The following is a 14,125-nucleotide window of genomic DNA, read 5'->3' on the forward strand; positions in this document are numbered from 1 at the left end:
GCTGCTCGGGGAAAGCAGAAGACGATACACGGCAGTTTCTTGTGGCCATGTGCTTCTGGTGCCAAACCATTTCTATAAGCTTAAACTATCTCTTGATGATTAAATTTCGTGTAGTTTAATCTACGTGCAATTTGAATGTCAAATTCCCTGCCGACAGCCATAGATATTTAACCATACTATTCAAATAATTAAACAGTGTTGGATTTAAGTTGTGACACATTGAACAATAAGTTCATATTACCCTAAAGTTTACAAGTCATTACACTATATGTTTACATTGTTAAGCAAGCTGTGAAAAGATTTGTTAAATTAGTATTACAAATTTTCTAGCTGTTATTGGCATTTATGTGTGCTGGAGAACAATGTTTTAAATGATTTTTAAGTTCTAATATTTTGGTATGCACATGATACAGTTATGTGTATTATGTTTAGTTTATTCCTTGCTACTCTTCGAGGAGCATAGGGCCGCAAGTATATTGTGTGGCAGATAAAAAATTTATTGATAGATGTAATTGAAAGTTACAGTACAAACAACATGAAGTCGTTTTTCCCAATGTAGGTGAAGTCCTTTGGACAGAAATAGCAAACCTACTATCATTTCCTGATGGTGTTGTTATACCAGATCCTGTCGAGCCTGGCCATTGCTGCTCTCGCTGTTGCGATCCTGCGATGTCTGAAGCTCAGTCTTCATCGTTGGAAATAGTGGCTCCCTATTACCTAAAGATGTTTACATTTTTGAGCTCTTCTCTGTGGATCTCTGCTTTGTTGTCGCCGTCAATTTTAACCACGACTTTGCTGTCCTCGATACTTATTTCCGTTGATATGCATTCGCACCATCAGTCTATAAGCTAAGGTTTGTGTGTCTGTAGTTACTGTTTCCTTTCTTTGGAAGGTATGACTTGTGATTATGTCCATTCGTTGGGCCGTTCCTTGCTGTCCAGTCTCTTTGGCATAGGGCAGTCAGTGTATCTATTGTTTCTTTGCCTCATTACCCTGATTGAGTAGCTCAGCAGAAACATTGTCAACGATAGGTGGCGCCTCCTATCATACTGCATGTTCTCGATCTTATCCCTTGTACTAATAGGACTGCTGGCGTCTGTTCTTCGGCTATAAGTAGTTCGGTAAGAAGTACAGGTTGCTGCAGTATTCATTCCCTTGGTTTAGTACAACGGTGTTTTCTTTAAAAAATTGGTCGTGAATGAAGTCTAAAGACCTGTTCTTGGTGAGGGTTTTAGCAGTTTGTAAGACTGTATTGCTGTCACTTCGTTTCATACCCCTCCCACCACACACACTTAACTCTGATGGTCGGGCACTGGTTTTTCGATCGACTTCTTCTTAGATGCCTTCATCCTTCCCTGATGTTGCAGTTTATTTCTTTTGGTAGCTGCTTTAGGGTTGCTTTTCCTCTTATTCTTCTCATCTGGCCACAGATACTTGGGATATGCGATCGAAGCACTTTATTCGCTATTATAACACATTATTCTAGCAACTAGCACATCTTTGAAGCAAGTCTTGTACAGCTGCTTTGGATTGAGGAATCCATTACGAATCCATCTTCAGCTGCCTTCTTGAGTCATACGATCTGTTGTGGGAAAGCCAGAAGTAAGGGAGTGTGAAAAAGGATTCTGGTCATTTACTTATCATCGTGTGCGGTTTCACTCCCTTGAAATCGTCTAAGTGGGGGAAGATTCTTTGCCTTGGGTGTGTAACGCCCACGTAAGATGTCAGCTGCAGGTGCAGCTAGGTACATGCGTCTTGACTGTGGTGTGGTCAAGTGTTGTTATTTTTTTTCTGTTTGGGCCTGCCAGCCCGCGTCAGTGACAGCACTCGCCGTCTGTTGGCGTCAAGAGTTCGCTCGGCTCGGAATGGCGCTTACGCAAATACGGTGATCTTGTGAAATGTTGATGGATGAGTGCTCTGACCTATGCGATGTCTTCTGCATGACTTTTTCTCTCTCACACACACGCGCACAGTCCTCACATCAAACGTAAATTCAAAGAAAACACGCACGTACACACACTGAACATTTTCCCCGTTATTCTAGCTATTTTGTGTTATTTACATAGCAATAGACATTTTAGAAAGAAAATTGGAACTGTTGTGCCCACACAGCTGCATAATTGCATAATAAACTACAGTTTTTTTTAAACCACAAACCAAAAAATATGCCGCTTCTCTTAGAAGCAGTCAGTTTTTCCTAAAATTTTAATGAAGTTTGTCACCGGAAGTGGCCAGTGGGTTGTTTAATTGAGCGGAGAATTTTTCACTCATTTACGTATGCATAACTCTTTCTTGAAAGAGACATTTTTACTTCTGTGCTTTTTGTGTTAATAATATAGTAAATACAAGAAAAGTGTTGCATACACGTAAAATATTGCACCGGATGCAAAGATATTCTTCAGAGCGCGTTCAAAGCACGATGTCTGCTCCGTTGAACAAGCTGGTGGTTGCAGAAGCAGTCTGACAGATTTCTTCCCCTTAGGAAATGGCGCCGCACACAATTTTCCTTTATAGTTTCTGTCTGCGTGGAACCCTTCGAGATTTGTCTTGTGTGAAGTGTGCTTAATTTTTCACTTTTTGTAGGTAAGCAAACGGTCTGGGGGTCATTGGTCGTTCACACTTCACAGGATTTTTTCCCCATCCCCGCTTCCGTCCGCTCCCCCTCTCCCCACAAAGACGATTGGAAAGCAAAGGTCTTATAGTATAGGTAGGAGCTAAATATTTATTGGATAACACGCTTTATTAATTCCATTAAAGGTCTTTAGTCACGAAAATTAATTTACCAAGAGACAGCAGTAACTATAATAATAGTTTTGAAGCATAGACTTTGTAAGTTGGGTTTTTTTTTTTTTACACATTAGTGGAATTCTTTGTTGTTTTTTCCCCATCCGCCGTCGTGCACTTGACGAGAGAAATACTGTTTACACCATTCTCTCCTTGCGGTTTGGAGAGGCCTCTCAGACGTCGCCTGTGGCTGTTAACATTTCTTGCCGCGTGAAGCCCATCACGTGATATCGTACTTGATCTTCCTGGCTTCACGTTTCATTGTGTTGGGGCCATGGACCATCGCTGCGGCAGCCACAAACACACAGGCTGTAATGCCAAATAACAGACGAGTTGTAGCAGCATCACTGGCACCAGTGGTATTACTGGTCTATCACATCTTTAAGAAAAAAAAATGAAGAGCGATTAGACGAAAGAATGAGTTAATTTTAAAATAAATAAAATAAAGAGGGGAAGGATTAGGAAAGAGAATAATGGACTACGCGGAGAGGGCTTACTTTAGCTTAGTGATATTGATATTGGAATGTAACTTTTTAAAATGGATCTTTATTTTATTTATCTTAATTTAACAATTTTAAAATAGATGGTTATTTATTTGTGTTAAAGTACTTATTAACATAATATTTCTGTTGTCCCTTTATGTCTCCTTTCTCGTTTACGTCACCACCCTCTTCTGCAAAATTATTCCGTCTTTATATTCCTTGTCTCTGGTAAACTCTGTTTATCTGTGATCCTCAGAATTTCGTGATCAGTTATTCATAAAACCTATCGGCTCTCGATGGAGGGTTTTTTTTCCAAGCTGAAGAAGTTCTGATGAATATCGTGGACCATCGGGAGATGATGCCTTTATCACACGCAGTGTTTGGCATGGTTTTGATGTTAAAGCGCGTTAACAGACGTAAGCAGGAGTTCTTGCTGCAGTTTTTTTAACGGTGTCAAGTTGAAAACTCACATCTTGTAGCCTGAAAGAATAATATTCTCTCTCCCCCCTCCCTTTCACTTCTTCCTCGCTCACTGTCTTGTGCTTGGAGTAAAAGAGGAAAATTCAAAAGATAAGCAGCTGTATTCGGTTTGCTTGGTGAAACCTCCTCCTTGTATTTATCTTACCCGTTCAGCAACCACCCCCACACCTCAAGAAAAAAAAAAGCAGCAACAACAAACAAAATAATCCCTGTTAATATCATGGTGTTATCTTTGCTTGCTTAGTAAAACGCAGTTTTGTTGTCAGTTATCTGCAGTAGCAAATGCTATCTTATTTACCTTAAAAATCGAGTTCAATGAAATGTGCAGTTTGTGACGCACAGGTGAGAGAAAGATCGACTGAGTCTTCTAAAGGGGATGGGATAAGGGATGCTGATTCTTGAGTAGACGAGAGTTGGATTTTTTTTTTCAATCGGCGTATGTTTTACATCATTTTATTTTAAAGCGAAGAGAGAAACGACGAAACGTAGAGGGAAGAAGAGATTTAAAAAAAAAATATTATTAGAAGAGAAAAAGAAAATCCTTCAAGAGGCGGTTCTTGAGGCAAAATCATATGCCTCCACATTCTTCAGATACTGTATTTTTAAAATAAAGATCAGCAAGATGCCCCACAGACAGGTGCGATGATGGTTTTATCATGCACGGGGCCGACAAAATGTGCGATAACACGGGCAGACGTGGAGGTAAAGGTGAGGGATACCTGTGTCTTCAGGTGCACATGTATCATCCATGCCAGGGGAAACCTCGGCGGATATTATGGTGCAGGCTTGACTTGGCATGACTTGGGGGCTAATGTACACATGTTCTGAGCCGCAGCCATGAGACTGGAGTAACCGCTACGTGGCAAACTGCCAGCTACCGCTAGTCCTCCGTTAAGTGCTGCATAGACCCACCCCATGGTCGTGTGCATGCACCGGATGAAATATGTCGACCTCTTGGTTATCTCCCGACTTCCGAGGTCTGCATCAGTTTGCGTCTTGAAGCTTAAAGCTTTGATTCCAGTCCATAGCTCCCCTCTACCCCCAGATCAGCTTTATCTCATGCTCATTGGTACGGCCCCACGAGTCTGACAAAGAACATAGGGGAGCAATGTTGAAAGGCTGAGGTATATAGGATGAGACGCACGTGGGCTGTAAGGGATCTTTTCATTTCCTCCTCTTACTTGCCTGGCCCTCTGGGTCTTTTTTTCGTGTTTGGAGCTGTCTTTGTGAAAAAGCATCGTGATTACCTCGGATTATAATCGGCTCACATTTTTAAAAAAAGGGGGAGGGATGAGGGAGGGCTCATCTAAGAAAAAACTTGTGGTTCTTTTCATTTTGTGATCGTGAAGATATTGGTTACTGCTCGTAATGAGAAGATTTTGCTGATTATCTGTTTTTGTTTTAAGTTTCTTGATTCATTGAGCTTGTTTCAGTAGCCTTACAATGACCATTGTCCGGTAACCATAACACGAGCGGCTGAGGAGCACGTTGTTTTGTTATCTCTCGTCATCAGTGAATTGATGGAAAGCTTAAAAAAAGTTGAGTGAATCTGAAATTTACTGAGACTAAAACTTGGATGGACTGTGTGATTCGGGCTGCGAATTAGAACAGAATTTCGAAGATCAGATTTCCTTTCTATTATATATGTTCCTTTGTCTCACTTACTTTTTCACTCATTTGCTCACATCTTCTAATGGCTTTCGGTGTATGCGTGTGCGTGCGTTCGTGCACGTGAGGATGGAGGGAGAATGTGGTTTTATATGTTTGCATAGTCTTGCGCTTCAGAGTCTTAATTAAATCTTCGGAGAACATGTAGGCTAGTTCTGTCCTAGTTTTCTTGTCTGTCTGTCCGTCCACATGTCTGTCCGCCCTGCCTCACTGTCATGCCAATGCTCATCTGGAAATCCTACTAACATGCCAATGTTTTTCTGTCAGTCTTACCGTCATGCCAGTACTCGTCTGCCAGTTGTACTAACATGCCATTGCCCGTCTGTCGGTCTTACCGTCATGCCAATTTCTCGTCTGTCAGTCTTACTGTCGTGCCAGTCTCTATGTGTTATCTACACCGCGACAGCCTCTAAGTGCCGCTCTGAAGGAACCGGAGCAGCTCAGTGGTGTTCTGCTTGGCAGTGTCGGATCCACTAATGGAAGCAGGCAGAGATGACCAGAAACATTGCAGGTGGGAGCCTCCTTCCCTCCCACCTACAAGCCCTTTTCATCCCCCTACCTTCCCCATCCCACCTTGTGTCGACGGCGACAAGAAACAGAGCATTAGCTTGATTTCGATTCTGCGAGCGGTACCTGTGGAGAAAAATAGACACTATCTGCTACTGAATGCCAGTCTGATACAGCCAGTTAATCTGTTCTTTTTGTGCTTTGTCGAGATTCTCTTGCCTTCTAACCCTGGCACAGGTGGTGTGCTCTTGTCCTCTAAGCGCTTCTGTTAATTTCTCGAGCTTGCATCAGTTAACCATTCCCATTTCCTTATTGTAATTGTATTTGGGTGTTGCGCCGCCTCGCCAGAAAGAGAGATGTGATATCTATTCGCAGACTGTATCTCGGTCTCTGAGAGTTACGAGTGTTAATACAGGAACTGTCTCTTCACCTCATTTCTTCTTTCTTTCTCAGAAACACAGAAAGAAGTGTGTGTGTGTGAGAGAGAGAGAGAAGATTAAATAGTTCTTTTGATGTCCGTAAGAAAACTACAACACCTGTACAGTATCAAGTATGAAAGGTCACGTTGTACAGGTGAGAAACTAGAGGTAAAGAGATTTACTGCCAGAAATGCTGTTCTGAGCCATTTCGTATTTTTTTATTATTTAGCTGATTGAGATAGTAGATGTAGAGTGTCTCAGAGTACACAGGTTTGCCTGTGTTTTTGTTTTGTTTTCTTTGTGTGTAGGGTGTTACATTGTGGGATGGCATTACATTTGTACATTGTTTTGACATTGTTGCAGCTGACATCTATGAAATGGTGGTTGGAGACATCGAGGCCAAAGGACTGGACTGCGAGGTGCTGGGGGGTGGCAGGATAGAACATGAGCCGCATAAGAAGTCCATCAAAATCTATGGATATTCACAGGTCGGTGGTACTTGACTCTTCCCTCCATGCACCTGTTCAAGTTTTCATGTTTGTGCGTCGTGTGCACAGAAGTGTGTGGGAGGGAAGTTTAGGCAAAATGTCAAATATAAGCTTTTTTTTTTTTAAAAAAAAAAAAGCCCTCCAAGCTAAATGAATTTGCAAATGCTTCGGCAAACACGCTTTGCAATTTAGCAATTATGGTTAGCGGTCTGAAGTAGAATTTTTGAGATTCTCCAGCCCAGAACAAAAGGAAAGAAGAAGAATATGAAACAGCTGCAAGTTGAAAAACTACACGTGGTTTGAAAACTAAGCTGATGTCACAAAGTACTTGAAGCTGCAACACAAAAAGCCATTGAAGACTATACAGATAGCAAAGTACTTACGACAAGAAAAAAGGTTTCGGCGAGGAAGTCACTAAAAACTGGGTCTTCGAATTTGTTTTTTACCACATTGGTTTTCCCATTCACGAGCTAATGTTTTAACATCGCACTCTAAACCTTTTTGACACAACGACAGTTCCTTCTTGAAATGAACACGTCCAGTATAGTCCTGAGTCATGGGTGGAAGGTCACAGCTACAGGGTTCTTTTATGGGATGTAATGTGTGAGGTTTTAGTATTTGCGTGCATTTTCTTTTCTTTCGACAATTCGGCGTGAACAAAGGGACCACTGGGTACATCGAATTCTAGTCCAACCCTCGTTTCAGCGACGCAGAACAAGAGATTCATTCGATTAAGCGTCGATGTGCTCATACTCGCACATTGCATGTCTGTTCATTTGCTCTGGACCATTACCATCGGAGAACCTGTCAGTCGCCAGTTCCACGAGATAGAAATTTAATATTATTTGTAGGGAATTGGATAGCGAGCGTGAGAAATGATCGGTGAAAGTTTCTGAAAGAGCAAAGGACATGTAGTTGAAACCCACGGCCAAACGGTGCGATGGAATGGGTGGGGAGGGGATGAAAGATCGGGGACAGAACCAGGTGAGACTAGAATGACGCACGTTCTTCGGCATGTAGGAAAAAGACCACTTGTACTCATCCAGATTCCGGAAGAATGAAAAAAAAAAATCAAATTTACGAAGAGAAATAGTTTGAATAGAGTATTTTGATAGTAAAAAGCTTGCATTTCCTCACAACTGCTAGAAGTTTAAATACTTTCCGATCATCAACGTCCCTTTAAAGATTTGTTTCTAAAATTGTTCATACCGTTGCTTAGCATGATTGGCTACAGTCGATTTAATTTCGGTCTATTCTTAGTTAAATTGGCTACAGTCGGTATAATTTCAGGTGTATTCCCCTCGAAATGAAGAGGCAGCACTTTGGGAATACTATTTACATGTGTCAGGACAGTTAGCTCTTCCGTGGATTCACAGCCTGGAAGCAAAAACGCATATATTCAAAGCGCGCCTCACAACTAACAGAGAAAAAAATTAGTGAAGGTAGATAAATCAGGTTCGTGCTTAGACCGAAAGGAACGCGGAAACTAGCAGGCGCACACTTATACGAACAAACCTGCTCGGGGCCTTCACGTGCAAACACACAACCAAGGAGCAAGGGGTGGGGTGTCTTGTGGAGGGGGTAAAGGTTTGGGATGAATAATGGAGCCGTGTGGCTATGACCTTACTTATCTGTTTCTCACCTAGCGGCAGCCCCACTGCTTCCTGCAGTTTGCGCCCGTCTATAATGTGCAGCAGCGATCTCGAGACGACCGAAACTTAAAACATATTTCCCCACAGCCTCTCCTTCTCTCTTGCATACAGTAAGAGACTTGAGGAAGCATCCCTGTGTAAGGCCGTGAAGTAGCATCAGTGTATACAGTAAGAGCTTGGAAGTAGCGTTCCTGGACATTTCCTTCAATCTTATCGTTTGTGCTCCTTTGCTTCCCGTTTTTGCGTCTGCTGTTTGTAGTTTGCGTGTACCCGAAAAAAAATACTTAAAAATTTAAGTTTTTTTTAATACTGCAGTACAGGAGTAAAGTTGTATTCACGACTGTTTGTCGAGAAGCTTAGAAAGTGTACGGCATCATTTCTTGAAACGTTTCGTGTATGATAAATAAAACCAATCACTCTTTCTCCTTTCCTGTCGCATCTTCTTCGGTTATTCTTTCTGTGCGTCAGCCTTCCTCCCACTTTTCCCTTATCTTTAGTCTCTCCCACACTTCATAACTATTAATCTTCCGTTTTTCAACATATTATAATAGCAGCTGCACATTATTACTGATTTGACATTAAAATTGGAAGCTTGATGAATTTTTGTACCATCCTTATGAGCGTTCCAGACTTTTTTTAAAAAATATATATATAACACGATACCTTATTCGGAAGCTGAGAGAAACCTCAGGAGTTCATAGCTAATCTGACAGTCCCTGATGTTTGAATGTCATTTTTCGATCTTTTATGGATGTTCTTGCGCCTTGTTAGTGTGCGTTTGTTCTAGAACAGTATAATACAATACGAATATTTGGTGTTTTTGATCACATAGAAGTTATACAATTTTGAATATCTTTTACATGTTAAAGCCAGTTTAAAAGAAGTCGAACTAGTCAATCATGCAACGAAGATTTGATCAAAGTTTGCTTGTGAGATTGCACACCTTGCAGTTTCGATGGCATCACATTTTTGTTGCAGACTTTTGAACTAGTTTGATTTTCTTTTATAAATTCCACTTTTTTTTAAATAAAACGTAGTTGAATCTTTTGATTATCTTGAGTTATTTATGCAGGAAAAAGTTCGTTTTAGTGCCGAGTGACATCGCTACAAGTGTCACAAAAAAAGTGTGTTTAACAGTTTTTGATATGGTGAAGTGCTTCCTAGGCACCCTGTATAAAATGCTATCTTGCAATTTCTTTTACAAGTTTTCTTCCTGACATAAACGTTTATCGCGGTGTGTGTGTGTGTGCGCGCGCGCGCATGTGCATGATGATGTGTTGGTAGTAGACGTTAAAAAAAAACCTTCATCAATGGGTGCTTGTAAGGAAAAGAAAGTTGTGCTTGATTGCTTACACCCTATGACCATCATTTTGTAAGTAGCATATATTTTTATTCACAGCAAAAACAATGAAGCGTAGAAAGGTTAGAGCATTTGCATATGATTAAGAAGAAATTAAAATGCTATTTGGCTGTTGCTCGCTACTTGATTTACTGTTCATGCAGTAACTTTTCTTTTTACCACAGCAATACGGCCGGGCCGATCATTCCATAACGCAGACCCTCCTCTTGCGTAAATACAAAGACTACGAGAGTGTCACTTGGTCCAACGAGGGCTACTGACCAGCGCTCGGCGTTTCCGGTCCACTACGTTTCACGCATCAGCTGTACAGAAACGAAATATGAAATCATTTGTTGTCGTCCTCACGTGCCTGGGCTTCCACCATGGATTGTGCTGCCCTCTGTTTACCATCTGCACCTCTGCACCAGGGGTGGCTCGCTAGCTGAAACGACAGCTCCCTGCCTGTAGATACACGCGTGCGCAGATGAACATTTCTTGCTTTAATTTATTTGGCTGTTTACTTTTTCCCCGTTTTGCTTGATGCTTTTTTAATTGTTAAACTTCTTTTGCGCACAGAATTTGGAGCGTGCATTTTAATATTTAAGGTATGAAAGAGACGTTGGATTGGTTGTGTGAGGTTAGAGGGGAGAGCAGTTAATAAGCGGCACCAGAAACGGCTAGGTAGTTAACATAGTTGTTTATTTGTGTTTGTCGTGAGATGTCTTACTTTTTTCCTTCAGTTCTTTCTACTTTTCTTGCTTTTTTCCTTCTTGATTAGTGGCAGAAGCATGAAAGAAGAAAAGAAAAAAAACTTTAATGGCAGTGCAATGCCCTTGACTTAGATCTTCATACGGGAACGAGGGGAGTTGTGTGGGAACATCTGTTATGTAAAATCCTTAAGCCAGATGTGGAAGTGTTTACTTTTTAGGATGTACGGGTTTCTTGGTTCTTGACAAGTAATAAATATTCTAGAGTGTGGGGTTTTAGAGACTCAAAAACAATGTTGCAATAAATTCTCATCAACAAAGTGAAAAGATATGCATTTGAAATGACCAGAACTGTGTTCTTTTACTTCACTTTTACCCAGAGTGAATACCCAGATTCAGTCTGTCTGTCAGAAACTCACCTAAAGATTGATTTAGCTAGTCGGGAAACACGGTTTCAAATAAAGACAAGACAGGCTGTGTAAAATTTCGTTTTCTTGTAAATTGAGTAAGCGAGTTCTGCGTGGGAAAAAGGTAAACACAACAAAGACTGTCAAACAGAAAATAGACTTTTTTAAATTTATGCGATCATAAGCAGACTTTATCACCCTGTCTTTGATTTTTAGTTTTTTCTAGAACATTATTTGTATAAAACAAATACATGATGCTAATATTCTACCCACCCACAATTTTTTTTTTTTTTGCTTCTGCTCATTTCAGTACCTATCTCTTTCCTTTTTTTATTTCTAGGGAGTTTTTTGTTTTTATGAAAATGGTAAGTGAGATATGTTATGTGTATTTTCAGGTAACATATTGTGGCTTTCGTGTGGGTAGGCTGTATTTTGATATATGTGCGTGTTATAACAGTAAACAACATGTTGTATTACAGATCCTTTGGTAGTATTGCGGGGATTTCGGTGGGGGAGGGAGTGAATACAGTTCTGTACGGATCCGCGTATTGAATGTTTAGTTTTTACTAGAAAATAAAGTACTACAGTCTTTAATATGTCAAGCTTATGATCATCTATTTTATTTGTTTATTTACTGAAATGTAGTACTCTTCGAGCTCATGAAACTTGTTTTAGTCATTGAAAGAAAGACAAATGCATTGTTATTTTGTTTCGGATATTTAAGGATCTACAGCGGACTACTCCGCTAAATGTACCCAAAACGTATTTCTTAGCTGTTTAGCAGTCGTCGTTGTATTCACGTAACAAAGTGTTCGTCCTGAAAATTTATTTTCAAGTTTACATTAATCATAGGCACCTGAACATGTGAGTGGTTTTATCACTGTTGTTTTTTCAGTATATTTTCCTGGTCGTTTCGATTTGTTCAGATTTTGTGTTTAGCAGGTTTGCTTCTCCCTTTGCCTTGTAAAATGTGGGTATTACTGGTGCCTTAAAGCATCCCTACTATCAGTAGTTTTATCCACGTCCGACGTTTTTATTGCTTGTTCCCTCGTCTCCATTTTACAACCTGAAAGTCTTTCTCTCTTTCTCGCGCGCGCGCGCGCGTTCCCCAGCGGGTTAACGGCACTGAAGCCGGCACTAGTGTGTGTGCAGGTTGGCAAACCATTGGGTAGCCATTGAGATTTGCTGATGCATCTTGCGAATATTAGTTCAGAAAGCTTTAAGTTTAATCGCGCAGGGGATTTTTTTTAACGTTCTTTATAGGCTTCTGGAAAGTGTCTGGCAGAGATTCGTTAACTGTTTACGTGTGCGTGCGCGCACGTGTGTGTCTGTGTGTGCGTGAGGGAGAGAGTGCGTTCACGTGCGCACCTTTCTTGTACAGATGGCGTTTAACGCTTCAAAAGACATCAGTTAGACTATCCTCTTAGCATAAAGACTTTTCTATTTAACTAGTCAGAAATTAAGATATAATTTTATTTCTAATTTTTCTTCTTTCATAATATCTCTCTCTCTTTCCTGCCACTTCGTTTTTTGTTTGTTTTTTTTTTGTTTTGTTTTTTTTTTTTTTTTTTTGTTTTGTTTTTGTTTCTTGACCCTGGAAATAAAGGGAAAGCACAAGCAATCTGTATCATAGGTTGAAGTCTTGACTCACATTGTATTTGTTGATTAAATCATTGATTGGTCTGTTAATTAGCATTTAATAATGAGGACACGGCTAGATGTATAAAACCAGTTTTACATGTAAAAGTAAAGGAATAAAGTACAAAATGTAAAGATGTTTGCGTTCACATCTTTGTCCGTGCGATGTATGTAGTCTGCGGGCCAGCATCTTTTCCGCTTACATAACTTTAAGGGACTTTTTTTCGCAGCATTCGTCTTGTAAAAGGTAAGGAAAGGAGTAAAGCTAGCAAGAAGCGGTGGAAGATAAGATGCCCTGCTTCGTGCTGATAAACAGATGGAGGTGTATAAGGTTTTAAGTTTTACGAACAACTACCATATACCGTTGTAAATGTGACAAGGTGATTTGGTCGTGTTTGGTAGAATTAAAGCTCGATTCAGACATTTAGAAGTCATTTGCAAGCAGCTGCAAAACGCACAAAAAAGCGTGAACGGTTGTGAAAAGGAATATCGAGGGTAAGGATTGTCGAGAGGCCAGGTGTTATTCATCATTCCATGATCCTTTCGCAAAATACTTAGCATGACCCAAGTTTCAGTATTCTCTTTGATTCCTTCACCCTCCAAGAGGGACTGAGACACACTATATATATATACACATGCACACACACACGCTTCCATCTGTCTTCATACACAAAATCCCGCTCACACTAACATATTTTATTAACTCTTCTAGGTCACAGTCCTTAGTGATAAAATGAGTAATCAGGGTCTGTTTGAAGTTAGTTAACTGTTTTCCTATGACCCCCGCACAGGTGTGCCAAGCTTGGTTCAACGTTGCTCAGTTAAAGTTACTTCAGTAGTTCCAAAAATTCTCACTTGCGGTGGGTGAAGTCCAGGAGCGATCATACATAAACACTCCCTTGAATAATCTACTTGAATACTCTAATCTGGGGCCGCTGGGGTTGACCAGGCCAACATGCCAGGCTGACGATGATACAGTGTCTGTACCCCAGAGCAGCGAGTGTCGACTAGGCTGACACACCTGGCTGATGATGATACACTTGCAGACTTCAGAACAGCAGGCGCTGACTTGGCAGATACACCTGGCTGGCGATGATACACTTCAATTCGGCGTTCCTTCCCCTAGTAATTCCTGAAATCCTTACTTGTCTATGAATATTCATATTGAATTTTAACTACCACTGTTACAACAAAAAACAACAATACCTATTTCCATTATCATGACTTCCAACCAAATATAAAGTCTTCACACCTTTCTCTCACCGTTATCAAGATAGCCAAAGCAATAAAGACAACTTGTCCGATACCTTGACTAGGCAAGGAGTTATTCCGATTCCCCGGTCTCTTTCACACAGAAATTCGCTACAGTGTCTCTCTTCTTAAACGACTGGCGGGGGAATAATCAAACTCAGTTTTTCCCCCCAACTTTAGGGGTTCGATGAAATCTTTGCTCACTCAGGCACTCTTTCTTACAACATAGAAAAGGGCGACAATCCCTGTCTCCCGAGACATGCAAGGGGAATAACCCCCCACCCGTTCCAGCATTCCTCCCCA

The 14,125-nt window shown here is 40.7% G+C and overlaps 1 protein-coding gene across 4 annotated transcripts in view; it reads left to right on the forward strand.

The window, feature by feature from the left end:
• The window catches only part of LOC112575518 (14 kDa phosphohistidine phosphatase-like), a 30,376-nt gene extending 17,668 nt beyond the window's left edge, over positions 1-12,708 (forward strand). For all 4 annotated transcript variants that reach the window (XM_025257440.1, XM_025257442.1, XM_025257439.1 and 1 more), the window contains exons 3-4: positions 6,704-6,828; positions 10,005-12,708. In XM_025257440.1, the coding sequence (XP_025113225.1) occupies positions 6,704-6,828; positions 10,005-10,100 (221 nt within the window). In that variant the 3' untranslated portion in view covers positions 10,101-12,708. The remainder of the gene's footprint in view (positions 1-6,703; positions 6,829-10,004) is intronic.
• Positions 12,709-14,125: the final 1,417 nt, after the last annotated feature.

Source organism: Pomacea canaliculata, linkage group LG11 (genome assembly GCF_003073045.1).
Source record: "Pomacea canaliculata isolate SZHN2017 linkage group LG11, ASM307304v1, whole genome shotgun sequence".
Taxonomy (NCBI): Eukaryota; Metazoa; Mollusca; class Gastropoda; order Architaenioglossa; family Ampullariidae; genus Pomacea; species Pomacea canaliculata.